The 13,578-nt window shown below is 53.5% G+C and overlaps 1 protein-coding gene and 1 long non-coding RNA gene across 3 annotated transcripts in view; one reads left to right on the top strand and one right to left on the bottom strand.

Annotated features, from left to right (window-relative positions):
- The window catches only part of LOC147828277 (anthrax toxin receptor-like), a 28,626-nt gene extending 19,826 nt beyond the window's left edge, over window positions 1–8,800 (bottom strand). For both annotated transcript variants that reach the window (XM_087210625.1, XM_087210626.1), the window contains exons 1-5: window positions 8,356–8,800; window positions 5,375–5,446; window positions 4,047–4,118; window positions 686–767; window positions 553–586 (exon numbers count right to left, since the gene is read on the bottom strand). In XM_087210625.1, coding sequence (XP_087066751.1) covers window positions 553–586; window positions 686–767; window positions 4,047–4,118; window positions 5,375–5,446; window positions 8,356–8,780 — 685 coding nt within the window. In that variant the 5' untranslated portion in view covers window positions 8,781–8,800. The remainder of the gene's footprint in view (window positions 1–552; window positions 587–685; window positions 768–4,046; window positions 4,119–5,374; window positions 5,447–8,355) is intronic.
- Window positions 8,801–8,909: 109 nt separating this feature from the next.
- LOC147828276 (uncharacterized) lies at window positions 8,910–13,237 on the top strand. The gene is made up of 3 exons (XR_015451065.1): window positions 8,910–11,772; window positions 12,469–12,766; window positions 12,854–13,237. It is a non-coding gene; the product is annotated as an uncharacterized LOC147828276 (long non-coding RNA).
- The last annotated feature ends 341 nt before the right edge of the window (window positions 13,238–13,578 follow it).

Here is a 13,578-nt window from a genome sequence, read left to right as displayed (position 1 = left end):
CTGTCCTGTGAGAACCATGCCGAGGCAGGCGTTCTGCCCACCAGAAGGGCTGGTCTTGGACAAGTGTATTCTATTTTGGAAACTTGATGTTTCCCAGAATCTTATGTGTTGAAGGTTTGGTCCAGAGCTGCTGCTGCTGTTGGGAACTGCGGGAAACTTTATGGGGCGGGACCTCACTGGTGGAAGTTGGTAATAGGGTGAGTCCTTGAAGGATGAACCTTGTCCCTGGCTCCTTCTTGTTCTTTCCTTCTCCTGTCCATCTTGACATGAGCAGCTTTGCTCCACCACACACTGCCCACTATGGTGTTCTGCCTCACCACAGCCCAGAAACAATGGAGGCAGCTGACCATGGACTGAAGCCTAGGAAATTGTGAGCCAAAATAAACCTTTTCTACTCTTAAGTTGATTTTCTCAGCTATTTTGTCATAGCAATGAGAAGCTAACACAGAGTTCCCAGATTTGGGGCTGGGAGGAGCCTGGAGACTGTACACAGACCTCCCTGAGAGCCACCAGCTGTGCACCCAGCTGCCTGAGGGGGTGCAGGCCACTCACCTCCAAAGTGTGATCTCATGATCTGCTTGTTTGCCTGCAAGGGAATGGACATGGGTTGGGGAAAGCACTGGACAGACATGGTCACATTCTACGCTGTTAGGTGGTTTTGCCCCTGGGTTCCAGCCTTCTCTACCTTTTCGAACCCTTTCTGCATGTATGTGTAGTCTCCAGGCAGCACCGATTGGAGTCTGTTAAGACCACTGTCGATTTTGTCTCTGAAAAAAAATCAAGAAAGAGGTTTGTTGTTACAACACACCCGGAGCTGTCCCACAGCCTTGTCCATTGACCATCAGGATGGGTGGCTCTGTCCCCTGTACTGAACTGGATCATTTCCTGGAGGTCTGTTTCCTTCTCTGTCCCCAGCCTGCTTAGCCCTTTGGCAGGTGCAGTGGCTAACAGCCGGTCTCATGGGAACGCCTGATTTTCTCTGAGCTCACCCTGTCTCAGGCACCCCACTCTTGGAGACATCCCATGAGCCCCGTGAGGACTTCCTGGTGAGTGTGGTGCCCAGGGATATGCAGTTTGAGTCCGGGGATCCAGGGAGACCCTCATGCCTGGTGCTGACCAGAAGCCAAGGATACCCTGGCTGAGGCCTGCTCTCCAGCAGAGAAGGCTGGGTCACATGGATCACTAGCTCAGCCTGCCCTGCTCTGTCCCCACTGCACAGACCCTGACCTGCCCCTCCTTAGCCACCAAAGGAAGGAGCCAGGCTGCTTCATGAGCAGTGTGGGCCCAGGACTTCAGTGTTCCTGACACTAAAGGCCTGAGGTGGGGACATGGCCACAGGCAGCTAAGGCAGTCAAGCCCTATGCTCAGGCTTCTGGGACCAGGCTGTCAGGGGCTGTTAGAGACAGGCTTGATTAGGGCAGGCAGCACCAGCTCTGGTGGCAGCACTGGGACAGAAAAGGAAGACTGTGTTCAGGCTGATTGGCTGTGACAGGGCTGAGCCTGCACAGCAAGGCCACCTAGAGTGAAGACCTCAAGGGCAGCTTCTTCCTGGGGCAGAGACACTGCTGTGGGCCAAGCTCTGAGGGCCCTAGACCCATCACTGCCTGGTCCTGTCCACGAGGGGTGAAGACACAGCCAGCCCTACCCAGCGGAGGCTCAACCAAGTTCTGCCCAGCCCAGCCCCTGCCCTGTGCCCAGCACAGTCCCACTGCCCCTCAAGAATTCTGCCAGCTCCTTCTCATGCTCCACTTCCCCACCCATTGTGGCCATTCAAGTCTCTCCCACACCCTGCACCAGGCCTCTCGTGTGTCCATGGAGCCAACCGCTCTCTGCTCTTCCTGTCAGCTGGACCCGGGGCAGGAGGGAGTGGCCCTGCCTCAGACAGTTATGGGCCACCATGGGGGATGGTGTTGGAACAGAAGGATGGGATGACACATTTAGCTCCTGAGCACAGTATACACCCTGGTAGCATGGCACGTTCCAGCAGATCCATCAGAAACCACAACAGATCCTGATAAAACCACAAAAGCAGAAAGTTGGCATGAATTGAGAAATTGTTCCCAAAAAGGGAAACTGCTAAATCATCCCTCTAGCTTCACTTGCTCTTAGTTAACTTATAATCACTAATTTTGGATGTCACACAGCTGGGCAATACATTAATAGCTTCCCACAATCAGCACCTTTGATGCATGGGTCTGACAACAATTTCCTGGGTTACTTCACAGGGACTCAAAGGCACTTTAGCTGAGAACCACTGATTCTTCTCTTGAGCCTTGTGATGGTTAGCTGAGTGTCTGCTTCATTTGCTTGGCATCTGCCTGTGGGATTGGTGGAGCACCTTTCTGGGTGTGTCTGGGTGGGTCACGGTCACGGAGGTGTGACCTTGAGTCCTATATATGGTTTCTGGCTGCTTCCTGTCTGGCGCTATTCTCCTGCTCTGTCTCATGGCTGCCATGAATTAAGCAGCTTTGTTCTAACACACCCTTCTACCATGCTGTTCCTGGCATGCAGCCAGCCCATCATGGATTGAATCTCCTTAAAACATGAGCTAACTTAGCCTCTCCTCCTTGAAGTAGTGGGTGTTGGGTATTGTGTCTAGCTGAATAAGACAAGTCCACAGATGTCTGATGGGTAACTGCAATGGGACAAAATGCTTGACATAGTGCATGTTCATGTTTTCTGTCCCTTTTTCTGCCACAGCCCTAGAGCCAGACTCTACCCAGCTCTGTACAGGGACATGTTGACCATTTAAGAAATATCCTGTCCAAGACTATGCTACAGGGTTAACTCAGCTTGTTGTCCCTTGGAGCTGGTGCTTTCAATCCATCCTTGGACTCTCAGCAGCTCCAACACTGAATGTCCTTCAGCCCTATCATACTATACAAGATGATGACACCAGCTATAAGAGTAACTCAGGAGTTCCTGAGTCAGTTGACCACCCATGAGCCCCCCAAGTATGAGGCCAGAACGATTTGTGCAGGATGATGGCACCAGGTACATGAACATTCAACAGCCTCGATGATGAGTTCACCATGACCATAAAGTGATCCATGTTAGTCACAAGAAGAAACATTGTTTGGAACTGAGCACCCAGCATGGGAATCCCTGCACTTCAGCCAACCCCTGCAAATCAACACAAACCTGCTGCTCCTTTGCTCTCTGAGCACACCCTGGTCCTCAATCAATTGCTGGCTTCCTTTGGCCAAAGCCTCAATTAGGCTGAATGTCTCCACCCCATACTCCATGTGCCCTTAAAGCTTTGCCTGTGCACAGTGTGTGCACTGCCAATGTTGACCCAGTCTCTTTTCTATTGTCCCTGGGTCAAAAGATCCTGATGTCCAGTGTCACTGTCCTCAGGCCCCAGGGCTTCCTGTCCCTCCCTTCCCTGAGTGCTGGCTTGTCCTTCACTGTCTTCCTCTGGCTTCTCCCCAGGGCCCCACAACTCCAGGCTAAGAGTGCCCACCTCTCCTCTGTACTCCTCCCTCTCAGGGTTTGAATCCATTGCTATCCCTCACCCTACAGCTGATCAGCAGCTCTCCAGCATCCTCCTGGGTCTCTGCATCTCTGGGCACATTGAGCCACCTCCCCCTGATGTTGGTTTCTCAGGTCTCCCTGTTGAGGCCTACTGGGGGGCAATGCTGCCCTGCAAAAAGTCCCCAGCCCTTCCCCAGCCCTCTCTGTGCCCCACTGGCCCTGGGCAGAGGGTGACCTGTCACAGTAGGCCCCACACAGGCCAAGGTGCTTATAGGAGTCTCATCTGCTCCGCCAGCCCCCTGGATCCCGCAGGTCCCCACAGCCAGCCCAGGAAAGAACTCAGGTCTGTTGGAGTCTGGGCAGACATGTGGACTTCGGGATGGCAGGGTCTGTGGGTACCAGTACAGCAGGACTGTGAGGGGCTGGGCATCAGGCTGGAGGCCAATGTGGATCCCTAGGGATCCCAACCAGCCCATCCCATGCATGGATGAGGCCCCACAGAGCCGGCAGTGGAGCCCTCAGTTCCCTGAAGTTCCTGTGGCCTGGTCCCCAGCCCTCCTCAGGTCACCTACCTGTCTGCAGTGAGAGGCACGATGACTTCGGCATCTCTGGAGACGACAATGAAGGACATGCGCAGGTCGGGGCTGGAAGGAATCAGGGCAGTAAGAAACCCATGCATTTGACCCCAGGAGACTGCCTGGGATGAGGGGCAGTCTCTGTGCGCACCCCTCTCCGCCCTGGGCTCAGAGAACCTCAGCGAGAGGTGCTGCAGCCTATGGGGACGTGGGCCCCAGGGAGGGTCAGGGTGGCCTCACAACCACACCTCTGCTCCAGCACTCCAACACACAAGCAAGCACACGATAGACCCCTAGGTGTGCCCACAAATACATACACACTCATCCACACAAGCTCACACACTCACGGGCACTCACATCACACACACATCCAGTCTCACACACTCATGCGCACACCAGTCACACACACACACAAACACACTAAAGAGGACAGACCCTCTGCACTCCTTCATGAGGCCTCCCTCCCATCTGTCTCTCTGCTGCTGCTACTTTTGTATCTCTAGCCTTTTTTCCTCTTCCCAAACCCTCCTTCCTCCCAGCTCAGGAAGTCCCACTCCCTATGGGCACCATTCACAAGGCCTTCCCTTCCTGTCGCTGACCACTGCCCTTGGTCCAGGACCTCTGACCCTTGCAAGGTGGCTGCAGCCTCCCTGGCTGAGCTGACCACTGCTCCTGTTCTTCTTCCTGGCTCTATTCACCCACAGTTGCCAGGGTTTTTCTTGGAGCACATCACTCCCCTGCCCATGAACCTTCCATGGCTCTCTATGGCTCAGAGGAAGAATTCAAGCCCCTCCTTGGCCTGGCACAGTCAATCCTGGGGGCATTGGCCCCAAGCTACTTGTGAGGATTTGTCTCCAGCCCTCCCCTGAGTTACCCACACTCCTCAGCCTAAACAGACCCCCCACTAGAGGGCACCCTGAGGGTTACTGTGGCCCTGACTTTTCTCCAGCCTTCAAGGTCAAGTTCACTTCCCACCTCCTCTGGGAAGCTGCCCAGGACCACTTCCCTCTAGGAATCCTTGCTGTCCCCTCTAACCTTCCTGGCACACTCTCTGTCCCTTTCCTTTGGCCCTGAGCACCCTGTGTCCAGGTGTCAGCTACTGAGTTGCTGTCCTGACTTCCTTCCCAGCCTGGGGGTCTGGAGGGCAGACAGTGTCCCTGCAGGTGCCCAGGCTCTGAGGCAGGACAGGCACACAGCTGAGACCCAGAGGAGCAGTGCACTCTGTCCCCTTTCCTTCCTGGTCACGCTGGGCTCTGTGTCCCCACCCAAGGGACCCCACCAAGTCTAATCAATGCTCAGGCAGCCTGCACCATGGAGAAGCGTACTTTTTAAATCTTGGCACCAAATCTGCCACAAATGAATGAAGGTGAATCCAGTTGTCGTCCACACTGTCAGACCTGATGACAAAGGAGACACAAATTAGGGCATGAGATGCCTTCATCACCCAGAGCAGCTTCTTTCTCCGTCATCTTTCTGCAGGATCCTTAACACTGGCTCCCATCCCAATGCCTCGGACAACAGCAGGTTATCCTGGAGGTGACTGTCATCAGGACCACCAGTGGGCAGAGGCTGGCCAAGCAGGCCATCTCCTGGGATTGAGGAACCTCTAGGAAAAGAGATGCTGGTCACACTAGCTGAGGGCTGCGGGGACAGGAAGTGGAGGAAGAGGATGTGACTGGAGAGGTCCTTGAGCACCTCTGATTCTTGGGCTCTCTGGGTCTCCACTGGCCTTGGTGTGACCTTCCCAGCTCCCTGTGGGTGTGTAGAGACCTTGGCATCACAGCCATGGGAAGCCTTTGAGAGCCATCACCAGGTCCAGAGGTGACCAGACATGGCTTGTGGTTCCCCTGCTGGACTCCTGAGTACCAAGTGTTAGAGCTGCCCTTGGGGTGAAGAACCTGCTCAGCTTTGTCACCAGCCTGTAGTCCAGCCCCTGCAGGCCCAAGGGGCCTTTTCCAGCAGGCACTGCTGGGAAAAGGGAACAGGCTGGCCACTGCTTCCCTGGTGCCCACACTGTGGACCAGCAGGGATGGCTGCAGGCTCTTCCCATCCCCACTCCAGCATCCTGCTCCATTGTGTCCCACTCTGTCCCCAGATGGAGAGTGAGGAGCAGGAGGAGGCTGGGGTCTCGTGACTCCTGTCCAGTGGGAATCAGTCACATCTGCCCTATGTCCATGGCAAAGGTCTCTGAGTCCCCACAGCTCTGCCAGTGAAGCATCATGGGGCAGAGGAGAATTGTGCCTTGTGAGTGAAAGACACCTGCCAGGAGACCACCTTCTCCCCTCCAGAGATGATGGTGCCCACAAATGGGACCCCCTGAAGGTCACACAAACGTGTGGTGACTGTAGCACACCAAGAGCCACCTCTTTCTGTCCCATCTACTGCCTCCACTGGGCTATGTCTAAATCAGTGTGGACACTAGGAGGAAATGAAGGCCTAGATGATTCGAAACGTATCAGGATGATTTCTCTGAGCATGTGTCTCCCAGGCCCTCTGCTGTGTGCCTCCATCCAGGGAACACTCACATCAGCTCATTCCCTTTTACAGGAGAGGAAACCGAGTCTCTCACACATTAAGAAAACCCTGACAGTCTCCATGCCCAACCTAGATCTGAACTCAGTCTTTCTCCACACCCCGTGCATTATTCACTGCACTTGGCATCTCTGGGGGACACATTGCTGTCCCACAACTGCTAACGGAGCAATGAGCTCCCCTTCCATGAGGGCCAGGAGTACTATAGTCCCCGGGGCTGATGGTCTGTGCCAGGCCCTCCTGACTGAGATGGGAAACAGGTGCAAAGGGTGCCTTCTTTCACCCTAGCTGCAGCAGCCAGTAGGTGGGAATGGCAAGTGGCAGGTCTAGGGCGGGAGGGGAGGCACCCAGCAGACAAGCCTCCATCCAGGAGCTCAGCCTGGGCACGGGGGCTGAGCTGCTCCCCTTCCTCCCTCAGAGAGAATTCAGAGCCCAGCTCAGGTTCCAGTCTCAGGCGAGTGTGGCCAAAGGACTTGGCCCATCCTAGCCTTGAAGATGCCTTGCCTGTCCTCTTGCAGAGGCAGGAGGCATGTGGACTGGGGCTGGGGTGGGAAATGAGGAGCCTCAGCTCTGGAGCACATCTCCTTGGGCCTGTCTAGTCCTCCCACTTCCTTCGACTTTAGGAAAAAAGGAAAGGAGAATTTTCCCACCCTCTGATAGTTTGCTGCAGAGTTTTGACTGAACTTTCCCAAGTCATGAAGCTTCTTTCAGCCTCAACTTCACCCTTTTTGAGTTGAGGGCACAGAACTGACTTCCTCAAGCTGTTGGGAGGCCTACAGTGTCCACATCAGTAGGCACACAGCAAGTGTCCAATTAATGCTATTCCACATCCCCACCTGTGCCCACAGCCCTCCTCATCCATCCCACATGCAACAGGGTGGCGGCCGAGAGGAGCTTTGGGGTCTTGGCCTGATTAGGCTGTCAGCGCCCTGGGCACCCATCCTCCCCAACTCTGATGCCCAAAGGCAGCCACCACCCATGCTGTGCTAAAGATCCGAGGGCACTGCCTGCCCAGGGCATCTCAGAGTCCCTGGGCTGGAAGGGAGGAGGGACTTCTCCCACGGTGGGCAGGGGGCTCCTAGGTGGCTGTTTTGGCTCAGGAGCTGGGACTAGGCCCTGTGTTCCCCACCCTCAGTGCCCACAGAGAAGAAGGAGATGAGAGGGCCACACCTGTGACTGTGGAAAGAGCCCAGAACAGGAAGCCTGGGTCTTGTCACCACCAGCATCCTCCAGGCACCTTGGCCACCTAGGAGCTCACCCTGCAACAGGACATCACAGGGAGATCCCCGGGCTACTGTGCATCCAGAGGGAGAGGGCTGAGGGAGGAGGGCTGGGGACCAGGGAGGGCGTCCCCCTGCTGAGGGCTGCACAGGCTCTCATTGGGTCCCAGCCCCAGCCAGCAGGAGGGCTGGGATGGAACCCGGCCACCTCTCTAAGACCAAGACACACCTGCCTCCCTCTCTGACAGCCAGCAGGAGCCCCAGGGACAGCACAGCTTCCCCAGGGCCAAATGAGCCCCTGGCTGCCCCGAAAGTGGAGGGACTGTGCCAGGTCTGCAGGGTGGGAGGAAGAGCAAGGCTTAGAGGAGAGGCCACTGGGCAGGGATGCCGCCCCCCCGACCCCAAGGCCATAGGTGGTCTCTCCCAGAGAACCCGAAGGGCTCTGGCTGTCCTCTTGCAGAGGCTGGAGTCCCATGAGGCCTTGTCCTGCCTGTAATGACTGGGAACCGCTGCTTCCTGGGGTCAGGTGGAAGGATGACCTAGGGGACACTCACATGTTCAGGATGAAGTAGAGGTCGAAGGAGCCCCAACAAACACTCTTCTGACTGGGGTCCCGGTGTCGCCTAGCTTCCGGATTATGGGTCATGATGCAGTACGGATTGGGGCCTAGGGACCTCCCTGCTCTGAGCAGGGGCAGGAGCAGCAGCAGTAGGAGCAGGAGGAAGAGCACAGAGCAGGGCACACAGGGGCTGTGCCTCCCCATTTTGCTGTCCGTCTCTGTGACCTCCTTGCTCATGGGACCCTGTCCAGAGCCCAGGGAGGCCGAACACCAGCCACCTCGGGCCTCCTGCGTGGCCACCTCCTCTGTGCCCAGGGACCAAGGCCCCTGGAGCCCTGTCACCAATGTGCAGCGGGCCCACACCAGTTCCCTCTGAGAGCACAGTGACTGAGGACACTGCTTCCCTCGGTGTCCAGACATGGACTGTCCCCAAGGCCCTCCCCCCACCCCAGGGCAGAATACCCTGTGGTTATGACGGACAGAATGGTTGGCATGGTGACTTTGTGACCCGCAGCTCTGCCCAGGGACCTGCATGTTGACAGCATCAAAGTGGGGGTCATAGGGTCTCTGGAGGGTGTGTGAGATGAGGCCTCCCTGTCCCTCTTCCCAGCCCTCATGTGTGGTCCTCAAGAGGCCACCTAAGGACCCAGGCGTGCTGTTGAGAGAGGACAGCAGCTCTGGCTGAGATCAGGATGTCACCATGGGTGGGGAGTTCCAGGGACTGGAGGCAGCAAGGGAGATGTGGGGAGGCCACTGTGAGCATCCTGTGGCCAGCCAGGCAGTGTCAGAGCTGGACGAGGCCGTGTGCTGTGAGTGGGGGACAGTGCCTTATCCCTGATCTCTAACACACCACCCAAGCTCAGGGACGTGAAACAAGAACTGTTTCATTGTGCCTCAGGCTCCGTGGACAGACATCAGGAGGGCAGAGCAGGGAGGCCCCGTGACAGGGTGTTACGGGAAGGCTGGTGAGAGGTGTGACTTTGGTGGCTGGGTGTGAAATTCTCTGGAGGCTTCCTCACCCCGATGTGTGGCAGCCAGGATGGGGGACCCCAAATTTGGGCTCCATTGGGGCTGTTAATGTAGATCCCACACCTGACTTCTCCAGGTGACTCGGGCTTCCTCAGAGCGTGGGCATCAGGGAGGGGAAGTGATAGTTTTTCATGGTGCCTCAGAGCCTCATGAGAGGGTATTTGCAGTGATAATGCAGAAGCCTTTTATGACATCAGCTCAGAAGTCACACTGTGTCACTTTTACTATGCTGGGTCAGCTCAGGTTCCAAGGGAGAAGACAGACCTGGTTCTCAGAGGAGTAGGCTGGGCTTGGCCTTCTGTGACCCGCTGCAGGCTAGCACTTGGGCTGGCAGGTGGGGGACATGGTGTGGGGACTCTGCAGACTGTGCGTTCAAAGGGCTGAGGAGCATCATACTGGGAAGGGAAGGGAAATATACTTGATCAGCTTTATTTTCCTTTTTTTAAAAAAATTTTTTAAAATAACTTTATTATCAAACAAACACACATACAAAAAATTAAAACCATTCAGAGAAGAACAATGCAAGGGGATAAAAACTACAATAATACTCAAATACAGTAGAACTCAACCAAAATAAAACTTAAAGCACTTAAACATTTTCCCATATAACTTAAAAATGCATCTCAAACACCAACAAGACACCAGAGGATGTGATTTGTTTCAGAAAGATCCCCCAAACCAATATTGAACAAATAATGATCTGGAAAAAAACTCCAGTTAGTTAGCAGACTCCACATAAGCCAAACTTCTCCCTAATTTAAATTTTGATACATTCATATAACAAGCGATGGAAATACAATCCGAGAAATATGTTATTAGGCCATTTCATCCGTGTGTATCCTTATTTACACTCTCAGTTTCTCACACTAGAGAAACTATTCAGTATTTACACATGTGTGTCCTATTTATTTCACTTAAGAGTATGGCCTCAGGATGCATCCATTTAGCTGTAAACGTCTCTAGTTTCTCGTTCTTTATGGCTGAGTAGTACTCCATTGTATTAAAAAACCACATCTTCTTTATCCTGTTTCCGGTTGTTGGGCACTTGGGCTGTTTCCAAGCTTTCACTATTACCAACTGTGCCACCATAAACACGGGTGCACATATATCTCTGTGGTAAGATTCTTTTAATTCTTATTTTCCTTGTTTTTATATGCACAGAAGATGATGGCAAACCTTTTCCTAACAGGACCAAAATGGATCCTTACTATATGTAACCCGGTATTTCTCTGTGGTATCCAGCTTGGGTTTGTAGGTTTTTTCTTTTGAAGTTGTCTGCAATAATGGGATATTTTTAATAGTTGTCCTTTAGGATAGATGTAATCTAGGGTCCTCCCACAACACATCAGCATCTCCCACTTTGCATCCTGCATGGCTGTCATTGTTATAGCTTTGTATTTGCTCCTAGCGATTGGATGTCTCACTGTGGCCTTAATTAACCTCTTCCCAGTTTCTGAGAGGACTAGTCCTCACCTTAGTCCTTCCTCTTTCCTCCCCTGTGAGGAGCTGTTTGATGGTGTGGTGTGGCCCTTCTCTGATGGGCAAGCTTATTGCTTCCTTATTGCTTCATTAACCTTATGTATTTTGGATACTAACTCCTCCTCACCTGTTGCAAACACCTTCTTCCAGTGTGAGTCTTATTTCTTCACTGTATTGGTTTTTCGTGAAACACAAGTCTTACTTTTAGTGCAGAACCTGGTTTGGATGAGTATCCCCCAGAAGCTTGTGATGTAGAGGCTTGGTCCCCAGGGTGGCATTCTTGGAAGAAGGTGGACAGTCTAGGGGGTGGGGCCTGAAGGGAGGTCTTTAGGTCACTGGGGAAGGGGCTTGTGGGACACCCATCGCTTCCACTTTTTCTCCTGGCTCCTGGTGTCAGTTGCCTCACTAGACACTAGCATGGTGCACCCCCCTTTCCAGAGGCCAGAAAGATGGGGCCATGGGGCCATCTGGTCCTGGAAGAGAACGTCTAGAAGAACCAAGAGCCACAATTTTAAAATTGTCTTTAAAAGTTAGTTGCCTTGGGTATTTTGTTATAGTAACAACAAGGAGACTGATATACAGGAGAATTGTCCTTTTCTACCCTTAGCCCATTCCACCCTGCATTGGCAGTGGCATCCTGGACACTTTCTGATTTTCAGTGGTCACCAGAATTGTCCTAATCTCACACAGGGCTACCATTTCAGAACTGATAGAGTGGGACCTGGCAGAGGCGGGTGTCAGAGAACTGCCCTAGGGAAGACCTGGAATCCTTTCTATGCCTTGAGAAGCAGCAGCTCTACTGTTGCTGGGCTGAGTCCCAGAAGGAGGATCCAGAGCTTTGGAGTCCTTGGGTGGTGCAGGCTGGAGGTGCAGCCTGGAAGTTCAGCTGTGGACACTTTACCAGGTCAGCACCGCTGCTGTTGCCAGTGCTCTGAGGGCCCAAGAGGAAGAAGCCAGGGCTCACTGAGTGAGAGAGCAGCTGTGCTGTGGCCTCTGACAGCTGGGGACTGAATGAGAAGGTCCCCACCTGTCCTGCAGGCCCCAGCACCTGGCCTGGACTGAATCAGCTGTGGCTGGGTGCTGGGATCTGCAGAGCTGAGTCCCTGGGGTGGCCCTGAGGCCTTGGCTCTGTTAATAAAGAGGTGAGTGTGCTTGACCCTGAACATGGAGCTCCCTGGCCTCAGCCCCCTCTCACCTGGCTCACCCCACAGTCTCAAAGGCTGCTGAGCCCTTGGGTGGGAGGTGCAGAGACTCCATCTGGGGGCAGGAGCAGATCCAGGAGCTGAGGCCTGGTCACTCTCAGAGCTACTGGGCCAAGGGCAGAGCCACACACCTGTGCCCCTCCTTCCCATGGAGGCTGATGGAGATCCGGGCGAGAGAGCTGCATGCCTGACAGAGAGGGCATGGGTGCAGGAGCCTGGTCACTTCTCCCTCTGTCTGTCTCCCACCACCCCAATCCCTTCCCTAGCCCCTCACTTCCTCTCTTCCTTTCCTTACTTTCATCCAGGGCTCCTGTGGGTGCTAGGGGAAAAACCTTGGGGCAACATTAGTAGCCTCAGATGTGGTTCCATTGATATCTTTGTCTCATTTCACCCCACAGCAGCACTGGGGTGCATCAAAGTCTCACCCTACTGCAGAAGAAACTAAGCTCAGAGAGATTTCCAGCTTCCTCAGATCATTGCTCAGAGCAGTGGATCAAGAACAAGACCCCAGGATGTCAGCACTAAGGTCATGTCCTTCTTAGGCTGCCACATGTGTGGATAGCTCCACATGGGCACTGGACACCCTGGAGGACTTAAGAACAAGAACAAAGGAGGAGGTCTAGATTCCCTGCTTCAGCTCTACCTTAACCTTATACTCTCTCTCCTTGTTCTGAGCAATTTCCACAGTCCTCCTAAGTAAGTTATTGATTAATCCCACTTGCAGAGCCTCCTATGGCTAGAATGTGAGTTCTATGAAGGACTTTTGTTTCTTTCTTTCCCCAGACTTCAGCACCAGTGTGGCAACCTCGGAACCAGCCTTGCTCACCTGTGCCTCAGTTTCCTACCAGTGGATGAGGATACTGTGTGTGTTATAGATTTCTGAGGCTCCAGGGAGATGTAGAGTGAGAGGAGCCTAGACGAACGTCCCCACACAGTCAGGGTTCACGCACTTCATTGTCATCCTGCCAATTCGAAGACTGCCCCTTCCAGGACCAACTGGTCTCTGAGCTGGACTTTCCTTCCCAGTGACATAGGACTCTAAATGATATATGGGAAATAGCATAACTCTCAACCTGTTAGATTTCAGATACACCAAGTTTGTGTTCTCCAAAATTAAACAATGAATTTTAAGTAACAACGGAGGTTGAGAGTTGGAAATCTTTTTTATTTTTTTGGTACCAGGGATGGAACTTGGGTCCTTGCACTTGCAAGGCAAGCGACAGAACCACTGAGCTAAACCCCTGGCCCCAGAGTTGGAAATCTTGAGCTGGGGTTGTAGGCCATGCCTTATTGACAAGCACAAGGTCCTAAGTTCAATCCCCAGTATGCCCTTCTCTCCCAAAAAAGAGTAGGAAATCTTTATGGAGGAGGAGAGATATAGCTCCTGAGGAACAGGAGTGGGCCCTAGTGAGTTGCCAATGAGTCCACTTTGTAGAGGAAGTCTTATAGAGCAAAATCACAAGGTGGGTACAAAATCACGAAGAAGGTACAACATTGGACAAAACTAT

Source organism: Heterocephalus glaber, unplaced genomic scaffold (genome assembly GCF_053883595.1).
Source record: "Heterocephalus glaber isolate CG9 unplaced genomic scaffold, H.glaber_assembly_v1.0 deba00001150, whole genome shotgun sequence".
NCBI classification, from domain to species: Eukaryota; Metazoa; Chordata; class Mammalia; order Rodentia; family Bathyergidae; genus Heterocephalus; species Heterocephalus glaber.
The sequence above is the reverse complement of the archived record's forward strand: the minus strand, read 5'-3'. Positions and strand labels throughout refer to the sequence as shown.